General features: G+C 35.6%; 3 protein-coding genes across 6 annotated transcripts; all 3 read left to right on the forward strand.

Annotated features, from left to right (window-relative positions):
- The first annotated feature begins 20 nt into the window (after nt 1-20).
- Nucleotides 21-3813, forward strand: LOC106099975. Its single transcript, XM_013278672.1, has 7 exons — nt 21-34; nt 341-553; nt 1119-1335; nt 1468-1644; nt 2309-2401; nt 2862-2957; nt 3146-3813. The coding sequence occupies exons 1-7, from the start codon at nt 21-23 to the stop codon at nt 3344-3346; spliced, it is 1011 nt and encodes a 336-aa protein (XP_013134126.1). The 3' UTR covers nt 3347-3813.
- A 4-nt stretch (nt 3814-3817) lies between these two features.
- Nucleotides 3818-12939, forward strand: LOC106100026 (glycerophosphodiester phosphodiesterase 1). Of its 2 annotated transcripts, none has more exons than XM_013278761.1 (9): nt 3818-4050; nt 6106-6320; nt 7080-7258; nt 8428-8533; nt 9444-9536; nt 9970-10070; nt 10585-10713; nt 11369-11504; nt 12715-12939. In XM_013278761.1, the coding sequence occupies exons 1-9, from the start codon at nt 3900-3902 to the stop codon at nt 12763-12765; spliced, it is 1161 nt and encodes a 386-aa protein (XP_013134215.1). In that variant the 5' UTR covers nt 3818-3899; the 3' UTR covers nt 12766-12939. The 2 variants fall into 2 exon arrangements, with proteins under 2 accessions (XP_013134215.1, XP_013134214.1); XM_013278760.1 differs by having other exon boundaries at nt 12719-12939.
- Nucleotides 12940-15103: 2164 nt separating this feature from the next.
- Nucleotides 15104-19905, forward strand: LOC106100024 (dihydrolipoyllysine-residue succinyltransferase component of 2-oxoglutarate dehydrogenase complex, mitochondrial-like). Of its 3 annotated transcripts, none has more exons than XM_013278759.1 (2): nt 15104-15251; nt 18097-19905. In XM_013278759.1, exon 2 carries the CDS (start codon nt 18117-18119, stop codon nt 19500-19502), a length of 1386 nt encoding a protein of 461 aa, XP_013134213.1. In that variant the 5' UTR covers nt 15104-15251; nt 18097-18116; the 3' UTR covers nt 19503-19905. The 3 variants fall into 3 exon arrangements, with proteins under 3 accessions (XP_013134213.1, XP_013134211.1, XP_013134212.1); XM_013278757.1 differs by having other exon boundaries at nt 15105-15413; XM_013278758.1 differs by lacking the exon at nt 15104-15251 and adding an exon at nt 15996-16120.
- Nucleotides 19906-21102: the final 1197 nt, after the last annotated feature.

Below are 21102 nucleotides of genomic sequence, written 5' to 3' on the forward strand. Positions count from 1 at the left end.
TAAATACTCTTTTGAGTTATATGAATACTCTATAGTGGTTACCTAGTAAATCTTACTTCGTTAATAATATAATACCAAAGTGTGGATAGATGTTTTTTTGAGTTTGTAGCCAAAACTGATTAACGGACAGTGCAATTTGCCATAGATGTAGATGATAGTCTGAAAGAACACATAGGCTATTTAGTTTTTTTTTAATTCCATACGGACGGTGCTGGCGGCGTAATCTACTATAAAAAAAATATTATGAGTTTTTATTTTTAAGGAAAATAGTGACCCAAACGTAGCCAGCCTATCTAGCCAGTAGCTATCAAGTCGTTCAATTCCTCTTAATATATTCTAGTAACTATTCCAGGTTACTCTGGTTCATACTAACGTTGAGTGCTTTCGCCGGCGCGGTCTACTGCGGCCTGAATCAGTATACACGGTACAGTTCGGAGCCTGTGGTGGTCTCATTGCAGCGCGACTATCGGGCCTGGTGGTCCACTTACCCCGCAATCACTGTCTGCTTCCAAGAGCGAGTGAACCCAGAGTTCGCGAGGATTGAAATAGAAAGGTAAAATAAGACGGTTAACTATCTTTATGATGTACTTTTAAGGCGGAAATATACATGCCAGTAAAGCGTACCCTCACGTATAGCTACTGGCACAATGCGTTTACACATGCCAGTAAAATGTCAACGAAATCGTCTTAAACGAGACGTGTTATTGTCGAGTTTCCTAGTCCCTTGACTACTCCCTCAACTTATATCCACTTAGCTGCCACAAAAACTAATATTGTACAAATACTTGCATGCCAGTTAGTGTTTACATATGCCTGTAACTGGAAGGCCTGTAACTGTATAGTAGATGACATGCAATGTATGCCCCTTACTGGTGTGTATTCCCGGCCATATTTGTATGTTAGGTCGATGTCACATGAACGACGCCGCGCCGTGTCCGCGCGATAACGGCGAAAAATATGCCAGCAATGTTGTTTTCACAATATAAGAGTGACAATTTTTTCATATAGCACACAGTATGTTATCAACGTTGAAAAGCTTCGCACGGATGGCGAATGTGGGGTAAATTTCAATGTAGCAAGTTTGATTTTTAAAATCACATAATTTAACTTACTTGCAGAATTTGGAACGTAACCGAATACTCCGATTTGGAACTATTCCAATACTACTATGGTTTTATCGAGCAAGTGGCTGATGTATCATTCAGGACTAATTTGCAAAACTTCTGGAAATACCAAAGCGACGACACTGTGAGAGAAGTAGATTTATTGAAATTGGCGCGCGCTGTGCATCCCAACGTGTCGCTCGGAGTCACCGTGTCACAGACTAACAAGAAGGTATGGCCGGCATTTAAAAAAAATATTTGAAACAAATGAAATTCGAAAATCGAAAATATTGGTACGGTATTCGAACTCATGACTTGCATCCACCGAAGTAAAATATCCATCAATAACTACATTTATATCCAGGTCCGTTGGATACCAGTTATGACTGAAGAAGGTCTATGTCATACACTCAACTCTGTCTACGCTGAATATCAGTTTCTCCGACAAGAAGAAGACTGGGAACAGCAGGAGCTGCTGAAATGTCACTACCATAGTGGACAGTGCTACGTCAGAATTAATACCGCAACTAACGTGGCAAGAGTGAGTTATTTTAAACCTATAATTAAAAAGGGTTTTTTAAAAAATTTAGACAAAAAAAGCATTGTGACGGTAACAGGGCACGCACACCTGGGACTAAACTAGCACACGACTGTTCAGTCTCGCTTTCCAATGAGCTTATATGGGGGTGGCACTCTACTCGATTTTTAGTTGTTAACTGAGCAGTTGAATTGGCTGTGAAACAATTGACAATTCCTCAACAGTTATGCGATAGTTTAGTTTAGTGTGCCCCCGCTCTTACACTCCAATGTCATAACACCATTATATCTTACTAATATTATAAATGCGAAAGTTTAGATGGATGGATGGATAGATGGATGGATGGATGGATGTTTGTTAGCGTTTGTAGCCTAAACGGCTGAACGGATCTCCATGAAATTTGGCACAGGTTTAGAGCATAGTCTGGAAGAACACATAGGCTACTTTTTATCCCGGGAATAGTTACGGTTCCCGTGGGATTCATTAATTTAGTTTTTTAATGTTTACTCGATCATTCTGCAACGGTACAACATATCTTATTGAAATTTTGCACATATATAAAACAAAGTCTGGAGTACACATGGGATAAGCTTCATCCCCGAGAAATGTCCGGTTTCCGAGGGATACGTAGCTTTTTGTAATTTATATAGTGTTTTTAAATTCCCAGTACTTCGTGCATTCGCCGTTCGACATAGCGACAGCAATATCCAACCCCACGGGTGAAGTGATGCCTAACGAAGAATTACACATAGATTATAAAGTAAATCTTTAAATAACTTATAAGATAAGTAACTATTAAGTATTATCACAAATTCACTTGTCTAAAGTCGTTTGTTTTTTTTTTATAAGTTGTCAATTAACTTTTGATTGCGACTTCCCTCGTGAGAAATGTAAAAAAGTAGCCTTTGTTATTCACTGATAACGTAGCTTTTTCAATGATAAAATAATTTGAAATCGGCCAAATAAATTTTGAGTTATCATATACAATAAACAAATCTTTCCTCTTTATAATATTGGTATAGATTATTTCTTTACCCTCGTAAGAATGTTAGCAAATTCTTATACACGTGGCACGAATGAACAATAATTGTCGGTTAAGTTCTCTTCTAAGTAGCATAACTAATACTTTACTTAACTAAGTAATACTCTACTTAACTAATGCTCCATCCTAGTAGTTACTAGGGTGGAGGTTTTTGAGAACAATATTTAAAACTATTCAGGTCGTGGAAATCCAGGCAGCATCACGCGTGAAGACACTAACTCCGGAGCAAAGACGGTGTCGGTACCCTGACGAATGGCTTAGCACTGCTATTCAGGTATACGGGAATATGCAGCGAGAAATAAATAATTAAAATGAGAAAATGAAATGCGTATACGCGTGGCGTACCGACCGTATGGCATCTCTCTATGTAACTTTTCTAGTTGAATTGCTATTTTTATTTGAAAGGCACATTTAATGAAAACTGTTGTTTAAATTACAATTTACTAAGGTTTTCTTTTACAGGCGTACAGTTTCGGTCTATGCCAGATGCACTGTCGAAATCGTATGGCAATCATGTTTTGCGGATGTCGGCCGTACTTCCATATCAAAGGAGGTGAAATACGATTTTTTTTTAATTATTCATTCCATAACAGCTTGTTCTACAAGCCTTTTTGTATTATAAAACTTCTGTTTTTTTTTTTATTTGAAAGGATCGCACAATAAGTGCGAAGTGAAAAGGGTCTTTGAAGGGTAAAATTGAATTATACAGCGAATAAACCAATAAACATGGAATAAAGGTGTAAATATCATCAAATTGAGAGTCTGGTTTGGTCTGGTTTACATTCTGCCAGCACAGTAGGACAGTTGCACTGATTACTTATGCATTGCTTTAGCTCAGTGGCGTCAGTTAGCAACTACATTATGCCAGTTGTATACCTGCATTTTTTGTGTTACTGTCCAACTGTACTGGCATAATGTGAACCAACCATTATGTAACAATGATAGTTGAACTATTTCGATCGTTAAACTCCTTTAATTTTAAACCAATAGAAAATACTTGACATTGCAAAAAATAAATCAAACAACCAAACGTCATTTTCTCAAACTGTCGCTCATATTTTATGAATTAATAAAATTAAAATTAAAATCAAACATCAATAGCAAAATTTCGTCTGTAAACAAAAATATATCCCAAAAGAGTTTTTTTTTAATATTTAAATTTAAAAAATAAATAAATATAAATTTCGGTAAACTGTCATTTTGTATTTGAAACAAGATGGCGACGTGTGCGATGCGCACGGGATGGCTTGCATCGGCAGGAACGTCGAAATACTCATCAATCTGCCCAAAAATCTTGCAAAGTGCTCTTGTCCACCCCAATGCGCTGAACTCAACTACTATTCTCACACAAAAAAGGTCCTTGTTCGGTAAGATTTTTTTTTTAATTTGTCACGATTGTATAATGTCATACACGGTATAGTGAAAAGCAAAATCTCTAACTTCATCTTGGTATTTTTAATACAAAAAAGTCACAACTAAAGAACGTACAGTGAAAGAAACTGGCGGCGTTCCAATTTAAGCTACAATCGTTAAAACATTTTAAAACGAGACGCGGGAAAAAACAACGCATTTTATATATGTATCTCTACGAAAAAGCCAGTGATACACGATTAGTTATTATATTCTCTTCGTTTGCACTCACTGTTAGTTAGTTATTTGTAGAAAGAGGCGTAGTTTGTCTCGTATTGTGTTTCTGAAGGATTTTTTCCTGAATTGGAACACCACGGATTACCGCGATTGTAAAAGTTGCTTGCTGTAAACTCTATAAAGGAAACAGCGAATGAACGGTTGCGTCATACGGCGTTCGACCAAGTCTTATATTACCATACACGGGTTGTATCATTTGTCAATAGAGGTCTGCCAGAATGATAGTTTTGAAGTTTTAAAATATCAGGATAAATTATTGTAAGTATCATTAGTGGCATAAACGTAGTTTTTTTTTGGAATTAGTAATGAGACCGAAGACGAGGAGCCACAGGCCATAGCCAGTTATAATCTGATGCCGCCCAGGTTCAGACTGCATAGAGACGTCATCTTTAGTCTGGAAGACTTATTTGGTTCGTTAAATGATCGTTTTGTGTTGTCGAACTGAAATTAAAAGATTGTTGTATTTTATTTAAAAACTAAAATGTTTTATTTTGTTTTTGAACGAGCATTGGCTTTTAAAACAAATGTTGCTTTTATATCAATTTTTGAACAGTAGAGGCAAAGTATTAGAAGACATGCAGCCAGGATGTAGTTTTTTTTTTAATTCACAGCTTCACTTGGCGGGACAACAGCATTATTTGTTGGAGCCAGCGTCCTAACAGTAGTGGAAACGGCGCTCTTTATAGTTTGATACGTGGTTGATATTGTACTGCAGTGGAAAATTGATGATTTTAAATCTAGGTTGCATTTTAAAAGATCTTAAAATAATTGAATGTGTTGTGCTGACAATCGAGTTTCATTTTATCCAAGAACACTTCCTATATTTCATTACGTTCATTTACTCGTATTTTTAAAGATTTACTCTATAACTAGCTTTCGCCCGCGACTCCGTCCGCGTGGATTTAAAAAAAAAACAAAAGCCTCTATGTTCTTCCAGACTATGCTCTACGTCTATGCCAAATTTAATCGAGATCCGTTCAGCCGTTTAGGCTACAAACTCTAACAAACATCTATCCATCCATCCATCCATCTAAACTATCGCATTTATAATATTAGTTAGAAGTTAGATAGTTAGATTAAACAGAATAAGGAATTAAAACGAATCTCTGAAACTAAGCCATTCTTTAACACGTTTAGATTATAATAATCTGCTAGATTTGTAGCAACCACAAAATTTAGAGAAAGGCTTTTAAAAAAAATATTTGTTAAATGTTACTTTAAAAAAGCGATTTCGATGTCTTGCCATACAATTATCGCTAAAAAAATGTTTTATCAATAACTGATATATTTATTTATACCATAAAAACGTGATTGCTATTTTTTTGTTATGTTTGTAATTTTTTTACCTTATCTTGTATTGCATTGAACCTTGAATGTTGATTAGTATGTATATCGATAGGTTATTTAAAGGATTTCTTATTCTGTTTGTTCTCAAGTCGTTTTCCTTATGAATCATGTTCATTAAAAGTAAGCACGTTCTATGAAAATGTTAACAGTGATCCTTTTTGTTCAATGTTTGGTTTAGCATGTCGTCATCGTTTTACGAAATTAGGAAACCAATTAAGGTTACTTAGTGAGAATTGGAACGTATCTGTCAGTTTGGGCCCCGCCTTCCCGCAATGTATTTATTTATTTTCGAAAATCATAACTTAGATTTTCATTAAATGTAGATAATAGGAATATAAATATGTTCATCGCCGCTATAAAATTTATATACCACAGTGTTTATTATATTGTTTCGTTTATTTACACATTTATATTGTTCTTACATGCAGTGTTACCTATCGGTATCGATGTCGGAATACTCGGAGTTACGGCATATTTTATAACAAGGTTAAAGAAAGCAGACCCTATTAATGTGGAACAGATATTTGGTCCTGACCCGTGGAGTAAGGAAAGTGAATTACATCCAGAAAAGGTAGTGAAGTGTATCGCTCATAGAGGGGCAAGTTTAGATGCTCCGGAGAATACTATGCAGGCTTTTAAATACGTAAGTAGTTTTTATAAGCTTTTAATTATAAATAATCTAACTGTAAGAGACTGGTAGATTCCTATTCTCTTCTATTTCTTGCAAGAAGTGGCTGTGAAAGGCAAGAATTGTACAATTTGGTATCCAACTTGCACACTTGAAAGACAACTCGCAGCCACTTAAATTCTAGCAATAAGCAAGGCAATCGCTCTCTATAGACATCTGCAATTTTAGATGCATTGCCCACCCTTAACAGAGAAAGAGGACATATAAAGAGGATTCCCCTTAACCATTCCTCCACCATCAAATCCACTTTCCCTTCCCATCCTATTATAAGAAAACTAGCTGTTCCATTGCGGCTTCATCCGCATGAAATTATAATCACTTAATTTTATTGTTTATATTTGTCAAATGTCAAAATTCAAATGCATAAATGACAACCTTGCTTCCTTGATGTTGGCAGCTTGTAATTTATGGTCTCTTTCCCACATTAGGGTTTTTATCCAAAATATTGACCCTCTAATTTGAATAGCGTAAAAATATAGTCTAAAGCATGATGTAAGTGTAGGGCTTTTTATTAAAAAAATAATTAATCAGAAACTTGCTGTAATTGCTGACATCTTAGGCAACAAAGAAGTGTGTGTTTACACTTTATTATAATAGTATAGATAGGTGGCATAGTAAAAGGACTAAAATGTTCCAGAATGTCTGCAACTTTATACAGATTGAATACACCAATAATTTTGGATTTGAAAGGAATCTTTTTTTTAACAATTCCAGTGTGTAGCGAGAGATTGCAACTTTGTGGAGCTGGATGTCCGATCTTCTCGTGATGGTCATCTGGTGCTCCTCCATGATGAAGGTCTGGGTCGGCTGACTGGTACTGAAATCAACAATGTCCATGTCATGGACTGGGACGAGATTAAGAATGTTGATATTGGAGCCAATCATCCAAATAGGTACAGAATCGACAATCATACAAATATGTTATTTACTAGATTTTGTTCGCGACACTGTCCGCGTGGAATTAATAAAAAAACGAAAGTGAGTAGCCTATGTGTTCTTCCAGACTATCCTCTACATCTATACCGAATTTCATCGAAATCGGTTCAGCAGTTTGGACTATAAACTTTAACAAACATCCATCCATCCATCTAAACTTTCACATTTATAATATTAGTATGACTAGCTGTTGCTTGTGATATCTTCAGCGTGAAATTAAAAAACAGTATAACCTTTATTACTCACTGATAATGTAGTTTTTTATTAGTGCAAGAATTTTTTAAATCGGCTCAGTAGTTTTTAATTATTTCAATACATACAAAAATACAAATCATTCCTCTTTATATTAGTATAGATTTATTGGCTTTTATTCGGATTTTGTCTGAGTGGAATTAAAAAAATAACTAAATAGCCTATATGTTATTTCAAATAATGCTCTACAAATATGATAATTTTCATCAAGATTTATTTAGCAGTTTAGGTTACAAATTCTAAAACATCCATCCCTTTCACATCTTACTAATATTATAACTGTCTATTAAAATATTTTGATTTGGCTCACGAGATTACCGCCATGTGGCGTATGAAATCGACTACCATTATTCCGATAGTCGTTTCGGCACACGGGCTGATAGCGAACAGCTTCGACCAACACCTTCAAGAAGCTCTCGCTAGACAGTTGGATTAAGGGCCTGATTCAAAAGGCGGTTATTTTAGAAACCGCACGCATAGTGAGGAGGTTCCTGTCACTGCCCTGACCACTGGTTGCTTGAGTCATCGGATTCCGCAGCCGGTGGACTTCTATTTTTTTATATAATATGTTTTATTTTGTTATTTTTTTTTTAAATTACGTGAAATATATTATATATAAAAATAAGAAAATAAAGATATGAGATTATAACTGTGAAAGTTCAGTTCGATGGATGTTAGAATTTGTAGTCTAAACAGCTGAACAGATTTCAATAAAATATGCCTCAGATGTAGAGGATAGTCTGGAAAGACACATAGACTACTTTCTTTTTTTTTGTTTAAATTCTGGACGGAGTCGCGAAGCTAGTTTTTTAAGAGGTATTTTTGTAGATTTCTCTTGACTTTGTTGTTAGTTAATATATTTCTTTGTTTACAGGCATCAGTTTAAGGAAGTACACCTCTGTTTATTGGATGATGCACTCAAATATCTACTGGCCAATGATGTTAGAGTGATCATAGACGTCAAGGGTGAAGACAAGGAGGTAATTTTTTAATTACATTATACTAGTTCGGGTTAATATTTAAAGACTTTAATCCCAAAAAGATGTACAGTCACTTACATGAGCATATACATCTTACTAATATTATAAATGCGAAAGTTTAGATGGACGGATGTTTGTTAGCGTTTGTAGCCTAAACGGCTGAAAGGATCTCAATGAAATTTGGTACAGGTTTACAGCATAGTCTGGAAGAACGCATAGGGTACTTTTTATCCCTGGAATAGTTACGGTTCCCGTGGGATTCATTACTATAGATTTTTAATGTTTACTCGATCATTCTGCAACGGTTCAACATATCTTATTGAAATTTGGCAAAGATGTACAAAAAATTTGTATGTTTTCTAATACCACGCGGACGAAGTCGCGGGCAACAGCTAGTATAATATAAGGTGGCAATCGAGCAAGTGGCAACCTGAATGCACCGAAATGGAAAGCTACCGCTGCACATAAACATCAAGAAATGCAGATGCGTTGCCTACCCTTCATTGACGGCGGATGTCTCCTCCACCGTCAAATCCACTTTTTCTTTCCATCTTTTCTTAAGAAAAGTGTGGAAAGGAAAGGGGACTAAAATTAGACCTCCACTCTAGGTGTGGTGCCACACTCATCAGACTGAACGCGGACTTGCTTCCACTTCACGCCTGTCTTCTTTGTGGTCGTGGTATTGGTGGGGCGAGCCCCAGAGTGTGAAGATGTTAAAGCGGGCTTTACCACTGTTAGAATGTGTCACATATGTCTATAGCCAGGTCGCTTCGCTATTTCGGCGAATTCATTTGACTGCTTGCACTTTTGCTCCCTTATAAAAGTGTTTTCTAAACTATTGAACTTATTTTAACCTTTTACAGTGTTTTTTTTTTTTTAGTAGTAATTAGTATTTTTTTAATATTTTCAGGTGGTCCAAGGTATAGTGAAGGCGTTCTCCGAGCAGCCGAATCTGCACCAACGCGCGGTGGTCACAAGCTTCAATCCTTTCGTTTTGTATAGGGTAAGTGTTTAGGGAAAATTTTAGTTTGCTACAAATGTTAGTTTGTTAAATGTTGCAAGAAAAGTATTTGATAATTTATGGTATATATTTAATATGAATGGTTTGTGACGTTGCAAATTATTAGTCTTTTTACTCGTACTTCTAAATAAAATTAACTGATTTTGTAAGAAATAAACTCAAAAACTACTTGATCAATATCAAAAATTCTTTCATGATTAGAAAGCTAAATTATCACTGAGTGTAATAGGATATAATACTAGCTCTCGTCCGCGGCATTGTCTGCGTGGAATTAAAAAAAACAAAAGCAAGTATCCTTTGTGTTCCAAACTATACATGTATGACTTTCAACTATATTCATACAGCAGTTTCAACAACAAACGTCCATAACTTTCGCATTTATATTAGTGACTTTTTAATTTTTTTTTTATTACAGATTAGGCACAAAAATCCAAAGATTGTAGGCGCAATGAGTTATCGTCCGTATTGCTTTAGTGCTCAAGATTATGACGCTGCGACTGGACCTAGTAATCTTAGGTAAGAAACTATCGCCCCGGCATTCCATGTCTCCTACTTTTTTTTATTTTTTTTATTATTTAAGTTGGCAAACTCGCAAGCGGCCTTAATCCACCGAAATGGAACAACCGCTGCACATAAACATCCGCAATTGCAGCGCTGCCTACCCTTCATTGACGGAGGACGTACATAAAGAGGACATTTCCCCTTCATATGCGTCTCCACAGTCAAATCCACTTTTCCTTCTCATCCTTTCCTCTTAAGAAAAGGGTGGAAAGGGAAATGGACTAAAATTATGCCTGAGGCACCACACTCATCAGACTGTACGCGGAATTGCTTCCACTTCACGCTTGTCTTGTGTGTGGTCGTGGTATTGCTGGGGCGAGCCCCATAATGGGGAAGATGTTAGAAGATGTTAAAGCGGGCTCTACCACTGTTGAATATATTATTTTATTTATTTTAATAAATAGTAGTAAGTCTGTAATTTCAGCCCTACGATCGCTAGAGGTTTGTGTATCGTGTATCGTGTGTGCAGGTTCGGCGGCAGCGCGGTGGTGCAGGGCGCGCTGCGGCTGGCGGACTGGGTGCACGCGCGCGCGTGGCGGCTCTGCGCGCGCTGGTGCGGCGTCAGCGCGGTGCTGCTGCATAAGGACATCGTGCACCCGTTAGTAACTGTAGTAACCTTTGTACATGTTGGTAACTGTTGTATATGATGGTTACTGTTGTATACATGTTGGTTACTGATGTATACATGTTGGTTACTATTGTATATATTTTGTTAACTGTTGTATACATGTTGGTTACTGATGTATACATGTTGGTTACTATTGTATATATTTTGTTAACTGTTGTATACATGTTGGTAACTGTTGTATACATGTTGGTAACTGTTGTATACATGTTGGTAACTGTTGTATATGTTGGTTACTGATGTATACTTGGTAACTGTTGTATACATGTTGGTTACTGATGTATACTTGGTAACTGTTGTATACATGTTGGTTACTGTTGTATACATGTTGGTAACTGTTTTATACATGTTGGTTACTATTGTATACATGTTGGTAACTGTTGTATACATGTTGGTAACTGTTGTATATGTTGGTTACTGTTGTATACATTTTTGTAACTTGTATACATGTTGGTTACTGTTGTATACATTTTTGTAACTTGTATACATGTTGGTTACTGATATATATGGTATATATGGTAACTGTTATACACACATTACAGATATTTGAACACACGTAGGTAAAACTGTTGTACATACGTTAATAACTACAGTATGTTTTTATATACTTATAAGTGTTGTCCAACAGTAGGGAGGTGCAGTACTGGCGGGCGCGCGGCGTGCGCTGCGCCGGCTGGTCCGTCAACCGGCCGCTGGAGAAGCTGTACTGGCGCGGCGTGCTGCGCGCGCCCTACCTCGCCAGCACGCTGCTCGGCGAGCCCGAGGTGAGCACACACTGCCACTACCACTACCACTACTAGTACTATTAGTAGTACTATCTCTTCCCTTGATTATTTTCTCTCTCTTTTAAAACAGTTTGGACACATTCTTTTTGTGTTATTCCAATACTGACTCTTTTAATCTGTGTTGTAGTTTTGTATACATTTTATTTTTCATAACACATTTATGTACGATTTTTTACTTTCTTTTTTTTTATTTATATGTATGTGATTATTTCTACCTATCCACTGGTACTACTGACGTGTGGATGATCGCAAGGGTTCTCGCGGAAGATCAGCGCTGGTACTTCGATAGGAGCATCCAGTATTTATAGCTGAGCGAGGACCCAATCCAGTCAGCATTGCAACGCTAATTTTAAACATTTCTTTTTTTTCATTACATTAGACATTATTTTATTTATTTTTATTTTATTTTATTAGTACTAGTACTACTACTATTACTAGTAGTGGTAGTGGTTGTAGTAGTCATCATCACCAGTGCAATATATGTCCCCTCTGAGGGGGAACCTTTTTTACATATACGATACACCACTAGAACTAGTATTACCACTAACACTCTGCATCGTCTCCTAATTCCTGGGGGTTGCGATCGCCTTGACCATCTACGCTCACCGCCACTACTAGTCCCCTAAATCTTCCTACAATCTTCGTAGTGTGTGATGGAAGTGCACCATTTAACTTCTAGTACTATAAATACTAAGACTACTAATACCACTAGTAGGCCGCGTCTTCACTTAGTTTAGGTGAAATCGTGGTGAAGCGCTGGTTTATGTTAAAAAAGGACTAGTAGTATTACTAAGATTAGTACTACCACTAAGACTAGTGGTAGTAGTCGATAGATGGTCGCCCATAACTGTTCACTCTTTCGAATCCTCGTATTTCTTATGTAATTACGCAACTAGAACTAGTAGTTATTTTAAAGCTACCCGTTTACAACATTTATAAACACTTCTCGATATACATAATGTTAGTACATTACTAGGATTAGTAGCACCACTAGAGCTTATAGTGCAACTCAGACGTCAACATGTTACGAGCTCTTGGTAGGCTCTTGAAGATGGGTAATGTAAGGTGCGCCACTAGGACTAGTAGTTCCACTACTAGTAGTTTTGCTGCAGGTCCTAATACCTAATGGGTTACCTTTGTATTGTAAATAATGTTTATTATTTGTATAGATAATGGTATATTTTTCCAGGTAGATGACCAACGTCGAGTCGAAAAGCGAGCCATTAAAGAGGTCGAGTAAACCGCTCCTAAACTCGAATTGTATTTGAAATGTTTTTTTTTATAGTTTTGGTGTGTTCGTTATGCGGTACAATTTTGTGCAATAATTTAAAAGAAAATTATCTGTTTTGTCCAAAGAGTTTATTTTTTTTAAATCCAGTCTAGTCTGACAAAGTATAATCTATGACATTTGAAATGGCGGTTTTATTTGTAACGTCATTTTGAAATTGACGAGTGATGACGTAATTTTCCAGTATTTATTGCAGCTGTTTAACCCAGTTTGCTAAAAGGTAAGGTAATAAAAGAAATCAAAATTCATACATTTTCGTACATTCCTTGATTTTAGTCGAACAATATATTTTACCATAAATGTTATTTTTATAAATTTAAAATTAATACACAGATATTTTCCAATATGAGTACAAAATACTAACTTTAAACTATAGATATGTAACCTATAGATGCACAAGTTTCAATCGAGAATCCATTTTACGTCATATTTACTGTATTTTTTTGTATTTTTTTAACATAAACCAGCCCTTGACCACGATTCCACCTAAGCTAAGACGTGGCCGAAGGTAACTAAAATGACAACAACGAGAGAATTTGCCCCCAACTAAATGCCTCCAGAAGCATTTATGCCCCACTTTTATTCACATTTATGCCCCACTTTTATTCTCCGGATGACATCTATAGATTATATATCTATAAAACGTAAAATAATCTTATTTACTTTGACTATCAAATGTGAAATTGGTTGTTTTTATTTATATAGGCTTTGTTTAATATTTTTTTGTTTCTAGGTTTTAAAAAATGTACTTTTATTTATGAAAAATTTATTTACAGAAATTTATTTATAGTTTTAAATTTTAGTCTTAATGCACAGACCTTAGCATAAATTATTGAAGAACAAAGATATAGCAATACATAGAGGAGACAGTGATTATTTTTTTTCACCGGTACTTTCTCTGATAGGTACTATATCAGTTGTCAAGTTTAGTACCTCGTGTCTGTATTGACCGTAATAAAACATTTTACAAAATTAAGCTCAATCTATTGTTATAAAAAAAAAAGTAAACAGTGTTACAGAATAATATATAACCATTTAATTTTTTTGTAACACCTAGTGGAAATTTAAATACAATTGGTTATATTGACATGTGGCTTTAAAGATTTATCAATAGTGTTAGAGGTTACGTGAAAAATATTTGAAGTGAAGTGTCAACTGTCTCCTCTACATACTTTTTGAATCACTCTAAAAAGATAAATAAAAATCTAATACAAGTTGAAAATATTACGAAATATTTCGTACATGTGGAATTTTCTCTAAGATATTCCAAGCATTAAATTTTTTTAAAGTAGTCTACAGTGAAATTGCATTCGCTGTATTACTTTAAAAAACACTAGGTTTTTAATTTAGTAGTTATTCTACAAAGTATTATTCACCAAAAATATTTTGCACAATGCAATATATAATATAGTTCTAGTGTTGGCACTGACTTTATTTATTTTGTTCTAAAATATTTTTTTTGTTAATATTAGCACATATCGAAGATGTCAAAATAAAATGTAACAGCAATAGCCAACATAAGAAAATTAGATTTTGCTAGTTTTATTTTTAGATTGTCGTCTTGAATAATCGACTCATTTTGAACATTGTTGAATTACAAACCGACTAAGCGTCTATTTCAACAGTTTGTGACGTGCGTGTGATTTGTGCAATTTATGGCTTGTTTTATATGCTTATTGCAATAAAATTTTATTTAAAATACACGGCTTTTTATTCTTACAACAAAATCATTGTTAAAAAAATAACTTCCAACATCCCAGTTAAGGACTTATCATATTTTACCCTATGCCAGTAGCGCTGAACAAGGCTCGAATAATGTAGAAGCTAACTGGCGCCAGTGAGTCAAATCAATCCGTGCCAGGCCAGCGCAATTTTACTGGTATGATATAAAGTAGGTATCAAATGTGTAAGTCTATGGTTTACTCACAAAGATTTTTTGACAGTCCCAGCTCTATCATAGATAAGGTCTCGTTTGGAAACCGTCAAAACTTTAACACTTCTTCCAAAGTCTGAATCTGTCCTGTATTGATAATAGCAGTAATTAATACAGTTTCTGTCTTCGAATATTAACGTCGTCAACAGACGCGCTAATATTCATGTATAATACCCTGAATTAATTCGCAAAGAAAGAAAATATCAATAATTCTACATTACATTTAAAATTACTATAAATTACAAATAAGTCAATAAAAATCTAATAAGATTGAATCACTTAATTACACTTAATTTAAAAAATGTGTTTATTAAAACATATACCATAGTGAATTTCCGAACGTAGTCACAATGTTCTCATTCTCAACCATCTTGACTGACAGCTGCCACCATCTAGATTTTTTAGGGTGGTGAAGGCGAGGGTTTACCAGGTTACGATAAATGTAGGACTTGGGTTACATCTTTAACAAGCAGCGGTGTTCAAAATAAAGTGAAGTATCTATTCCGTACGTGTCGCAACGGCTATGCTATCTTACAAAATCGATTGAGACTCGATATTCATAACACTGCTGAAATCGAATCTGTCATGAGACCAGAGCTTATGTAACATTTTTTCACTGAAATTATTAAAACTCGCACACATATCAGCTGTTTACCACATCTGAAAGGTAAGGGATATTGTTCTATTATAACTTTACTGTATTTACATTATTATCTAACCTTGATTTCATTGAGCGTGTTTTATCTAAATCCATCAATTGAATCAATATTACATTGCGATTCTAATTATTCGTTAAACTGCTTCTTTAAATTAATCAATAATTACCAAATTCTTGAATCATTCTAACCTGTCACACTTAAATGTCATGTTTTATTCGTTTCTTGTATTCTTCTGTCATATTTTGTGCCAGCATTAACAAACACGATATATTATTTTGTTTTTCACGTATTAATTAAAAATAAAATTACAGATATTTATGTAATGTTCAAAGAAAAATGAAAAAGATAAAAATTTCTTTATCAAAGAATAATTAAATAAATAATTTAAATTCTGTTTTTTACACTATCATAATTATTGATTGAAATTAACTTTATTGACAGATAATGAATGTTTTTGACTGCCTTTTACAGTGAATAGAAAATAAAATATTTTGTATTACTGTTTGAAAATAAAATGTATATAAAGGATTTTAATATGATAAAATTATTATCTATACCAGCTATAATATGAATTTAAGATGAGAGTTAACATCCTTGTTATGGCTTAACTCACCATAACTTGAATTAGAAAGTATTTTTTAATTCCTCTTATAAAGTGTAATCATTATCTGTGTTCTGTTTAAATTATTTGGGACAAGAAAAAATGCTAAAAATGGTATGATTCCTATTTACTATATTTTTGGTACAAAATGGTGGTGAAAAAGTACACACTTGGCTATAGTAGGACAGAGTGCTCTATAACTGGGCTGGCATTCAAATGGCATAATGTGAACTGCCAGTGAGACCTTACATCAAGCCTGGCTTGTTGATCAACTGGCTAAGTACTGGCTAAGGGTGTACCAGGCATTAAACATTTGTTGTTTAACATTCCGACAAGAGATTTAACACTGACTATTGTCACCTTATGACTCCACCTGGCTTAAGCCTACCCTTATCGATGACTAGTTATCCTAGACCTAGGTTTTAGTCAGAGAGTTTTAGAAAAGACTAGGCATAGTGAACAAAATGTTTTCATCGGTAGCTTCCCTGAAAGGTACTAAATGAGTAGTCAAGTTTTGACCACCTCATGTACTTGTATTGACATGTAATACAACATTTTACAAAATTATAGTTAGTATCTTTTGTTATAAAATAAACTATAGTGTCATCATCATCATCATCATTTCCCCTGCCTTATCATACTCCCGAAAGGTCAGCGCATCGGGCTTCCTCCACATTCATAACTAACATCTTTTGTTACATGCAATTCATCCCTCCTCATAACATGCTAATACCACACTCACCTTTTACTTTTTATTTTCTCAACCACTGGGGCTACTCATTTTGTATCTTATCCAATAGTGTTACCCCACACATCCATCTTATCATTCTCATTTCTGCCACATGTATTCTTTCATCCATCCCTTTTACTGCCCAACATTCAGATCCATACATCATGACAGTACAAAACATAATTGTTTAAATATTACGTAATGACACGTATTGGCAATTTATTTGAATACAATTATTATTAAAAAGTGGTTTTGAGGATCTATAATAGATTAGTGAGATTATGTGAAAAAGGTTTTAATTAAAGTGTTAACATCTACTCTAAATATTTTTTTGAATGACTTTGCTTTTAATCAACCATGCTGGTCAACTACGGGTTGACTTTACAGATGTCTTTCACAGATATCTTTGAATTTTTTTATATAAGTGCATTATAATGTTTTCTATCACTCTAAGAATTGTACATAAATTTACATGTTATTCTAAAATTGAAAGACATAGGTACTTAACCAGATTTAATATCAAGAATCTGTAGATTATAAGTCAAGTGCTTAACTCCCTAGCCACTAATGTTTTATGCTTATGTATCGTAAACACACACTTCTTTGTTGCCTAAGATGTCAGCATTTACAGCATATATTTAAATAATTCTTTTTTTAACAAAAGGCCCTATACTTACGACACGCTTTAAGCTATATATTTTCACGCCATTAAACTTAGGGGTAAATATTTTGGATACAAAACCCTAATGTGGGAAAGAGACCATGAGTTGTTGCCAACATAAAGGAAGCAAGGTTGCCTTGGTTTGACATCATGTCATGTAATTTTGACATTTGCAATTGATAATTTGACAAATGCAAACAATAAGATATTTTTTTATATAATTTTATGCGGATGAAGCCGCATGGGAACAGCTAGTGTTTTATATATTTTCCTATACAAATGAAAGTGATAGCCAGATAAGTCGCACTATAAATGATTATGTAACACACCTTGACAATTACGCTTTCTACGTTACATCATAAGTTACAGATAAGTTGTCATTAGTTACAGAGAGAAAAAGATTTTTTTACAAACATTGATAAGATAATTTCAAGTGATAGTTGCAAATCAAAACAAATTTCGATATATATTGCAGACAGAATACACTACCTAAACTTTAGAGACTTTGATAATCTTGTAAGGTTAAAAAGACCCATAAACATTAATATTAATTGTAACTTTGTTTTGGAAGGTTATAGTTTTTTCTTTTTTAAAATTTATTACGGTATTGTTATTGAAAAGGTTACACAACACCTTGAACCTTGTATCTTAAGTAATTTCATCTACAAATGTCTCACGAATTTTTCTTTTTAATTCCAGGGTAAAGCTTCATTAAAAAAATGTTGCGACGCTGCTCGAAACATTTACAAACGTTATACCGGAGACAGGGGCAGAGCCTTCGGTATATCACCGATGTGCCCAAAGCACTTGGTGCTCTGTCTCAAGCAAGGCCAGCAACAGCAAGGATTCTAGCCTCACACCATCAGATCGCCTCCATACACTTCACCAGACCACTCTATGAGGAGCAGGATGTTATGACTCCAGGCTTCCCTGACTCTGTATCCGAAGGTGATGTTAAACTGGACAAGAAAGTTGGAGACGCGGTGGCAGCTGATGAAGTTGTTCTGGAAATAGAAACCGATAAAACAGCTATTCCCGTAATGGCACCCACTCATGGTGTAATTAAGGAACTATATGTGAAAGACGGGGATACGGTGAAAGCTGGACAGAAGCTGTTTAGGCTGGAGGTGACTGGGGAGGCACCTAAGAAGGCAGCGGCTGCTCCTGAGCCGCCTAAAGCGGAATCTCCGCCTCCGCCTCCGCCTACACCGACGCCTCAAGCAGCTGCCCCTCCACCTCCACCCCCACCTTCTACCCCTACACCTCCACCTCCACCTAGGGAAACACCGCCACCTGCTGCACCCATCTCCTCTATCCCGGTAGCAGCTATCCGACACGCACAAGCGATAGAGACAGCCACCGTTAAAGTCCCACCATCTGACTATAGTAAGGAAATCTCAGGAACACGTACCGAGCAGCGCGTCAAGATGAACAGGATGAGGCAACGTATCGCCCAGCGTCTCAAGGATGCTCAGAACACCAATGCTATGTTGACTACCTTCAACGAAATCGACATGTCTCATATAATGGCGTTCCGTAAGAAGTTTTTGGACGCATTTACTAAGAAACATGGGGTTAAACTTGGTCTTATGTCGCCGTTCGTTAAGGCAGCGGCAAACGCGTTGACTGACCAACCGGTTGTTAATGCGGTTATTGATGGGAATGAGATTATTTACCGTGATTACGTTGATATCTCGGTCGCGGTAGCTACCCCTAAAGGTTTAGTGGTACCCGTCATTCGTAATGTTCAAAATATGACATATTCTGATATCGAATTGACGGTCGCTGGTTTAGCAGAGAAAGCTAGAACGGGGAAATTGACCATCGAAGAGATGGATGGTGGTACTTTTACTATCAGTAATGGTGGAGTATTCGGATCTCTTATGGGTACGCCAATAATAAATCCACCTCAGTCCGCCATTTTGGGTATGCATGGCATTTTCGAACGACCAATCGCGTTGAACGGTCAAGTTGTGATTCGACCAATGATGTACATCGCGTTGACATACGACCATAGACTAATTGATGGCCGCGAAGCTGTCATGTTCTTGAGGAAAATCAAGGAAGGAGTTGAAGACCCCGCGACGATTGTTGCCGGATTGTAAAAAAACAGCTGTCGATAATCTTGTAGATAGAGTAGGCGGAGTATTTATTATTGTTTTTGCAATGCAAAAATATTTTCTGCTAATAATTATGTGATTTATTATTACTCAATTTTTTTTCGAAACTCACCTACTCTATAAATTATCTGTAGACTCAGTAAGTTAAACCACTTTTGCCAGATCTGTGAAAGAAACCGAATTTGACAGCTTGTACAGCTTTTTTTTTTGTCTTTTTCTGAGAGCGTTGACAGAATCGTGTATTTTTTACATTATCTGTGTTACGTATGTCGGCAAGATGGCTGCCGTGCGGTGCAATTGTATTTATTAAATACGTCCGTTTTCGTATTTATTGAGAATTAAGTAATTGTAATAAACGAAAGTACATTTCCTCAATATGACTAAAGTATTGTTTTATTTGTTATTTATTTTATTTCGTTACGTCACTGCTTAATTAAACGTATTAACATTATGAAAATTGTATTAATTTGACTAGATTGTAAGAATCAAATGAGTAAAGCGTGCGCACACCTTTAACTATCGCACGACTGTTCAGTAGTCTTGGGTAGTACACGTACGATGTACTAAAAGTAACGTTACCGAACGGCTTCTGTTAATCGGACATTTAGTACTTTTAGTACACTACACGATATCGGTGTTCACCTCTTCGTTGTTTGATTTGATTGAATATTTGCCAGATTGAAGCATCCATCTTCGATAATAAGAATCAAAAGTGGATAAATTCATTCATAACTAAATTTATTTTCGCTAATAACATATGTTTGACCCTGCTTAAAATTTGATGTGAAGTAATCTATGACCTCGTTATATTCTATTCATGTTATTGTGTTCTCACAAATCTGAAGTACTAAAGGTACTAAAAGTGTGTACTAGTACGTTTTCCAAATTGTACTAGTACGGTGCGCACTTACAGATGTCCGATTAAGCCCAAGACTATTGTTAAGTTTTGCTTTAATTCCTATGCTTATATGGAGATGCGAACATTACTCAATTTTTAGTGCAACTAAACAGTTGAATTGGCTGCGAAACAAATGACAATCGCACAACTGTTGTGCGATAGTTTATTGAAAAATGCGCACGTTTTAACCAAGAGTATAAAACAGTTTCGGGGCGCTGCAATCGCTTTCATCGTAACATCACTAATGTGAGTAAAGGAATTGGTTTCATATTTTTACAAAGGTTTAGTATATTCCTGGTTTTAGATAATGCAACGCCAGGTAATCTATATAAATCGGATTAGTAATTTATTGACATCATCATCCACTTGCCCTTATCCCTTACAGAGGGTCGGCACAGTATGTTCTGTTCTTCCATACATCTCTATCAGCCGTTATATCTGGAACCACTCCTTTCTTAAGCATATCCTCTTTCACACAATCCATCCATACTTTCTTCGGTCTTCCTCTTCCTTTGGAGCCATCCATATTTTGACATTGAAGATGAAATAATTAACTAGCTTTCGACCTCGACTCCATCCGCGTGCAATTAAAAAAAAAGAAGTAGGATATGTTTTTCCAGACTATCCTCTCCTTGATATCTATTACAATTACTTAAGCCTATTGTTCGAAAACTCTTCACCGTGATC

This window comes from Papilio polytes, unplaced genomic scaffold (assembly GCF_000836215.1).
Source record: "Papilio polytes unplaced genomic scaffold, Ppol_1.0 DF824080.1, whole genome shotgun sequence".
In the NCBI taxonomy this organism is placed as follows: Eukaryota; Metazoa; Arthropoda; class Insecta; order Lepidoptera; family Papilionidae; genus Papilio; species Papilio polytes.

What these genes read in the sequence shown, in the direction of transcription:
- LOC106100026 (XM_013278760.1), top strand. Translation starts at nt 3,900, where the DNA reads ATGGCGACGTGTGCGATGCGCACGGGATGGCTTGCATCGGCAGGAACG. An exon ending in GGAGCCAATCATCCAAATAG is followed by an intron (nt 7,259 to 8,427) that starts GTACAGAATCGA and finishes CTTTGTTTACAG; the next exon opens with GCATCAGTTTAAGGAAGTAC. An exon ending in ACTGGACCTAGTAATCTTAG is followed by an intron (nt 10,071 to 10,584) that starts GTAAGAAACTAT and finishes TCGTGTGTGCAG; the next exon opens with GTTCGGCGGCAGCGCGGTGG.
- LOC106100024 (XM_013278759.1), top strand. Translation starts at nt 18,117, where the DNA reads ATGTTGCGACGCTGCTCGAAACATTTACAAACGTTATACCGGAGACAG.
- LOC106099975 (XM_013278672.1), top strand. An exon ending in GCGAGGATTGAAATAGAAAG is followed by an intron (nt 554 to 1,118) that starts GTAAAATAAGAC and finishes ACTTACTTGCAG; the next exon opens with AATTTGGAACGTAACCGAAT. An exon ending in CCGCAACTAACGTGGCAAGA is followed by an intron (nt 1,645 to 2,308) that starts GTGAGTTATTTT and finishes TTAAATTCCCAG; the next exon opens with TACTTCGTGCATTCGCCGTT.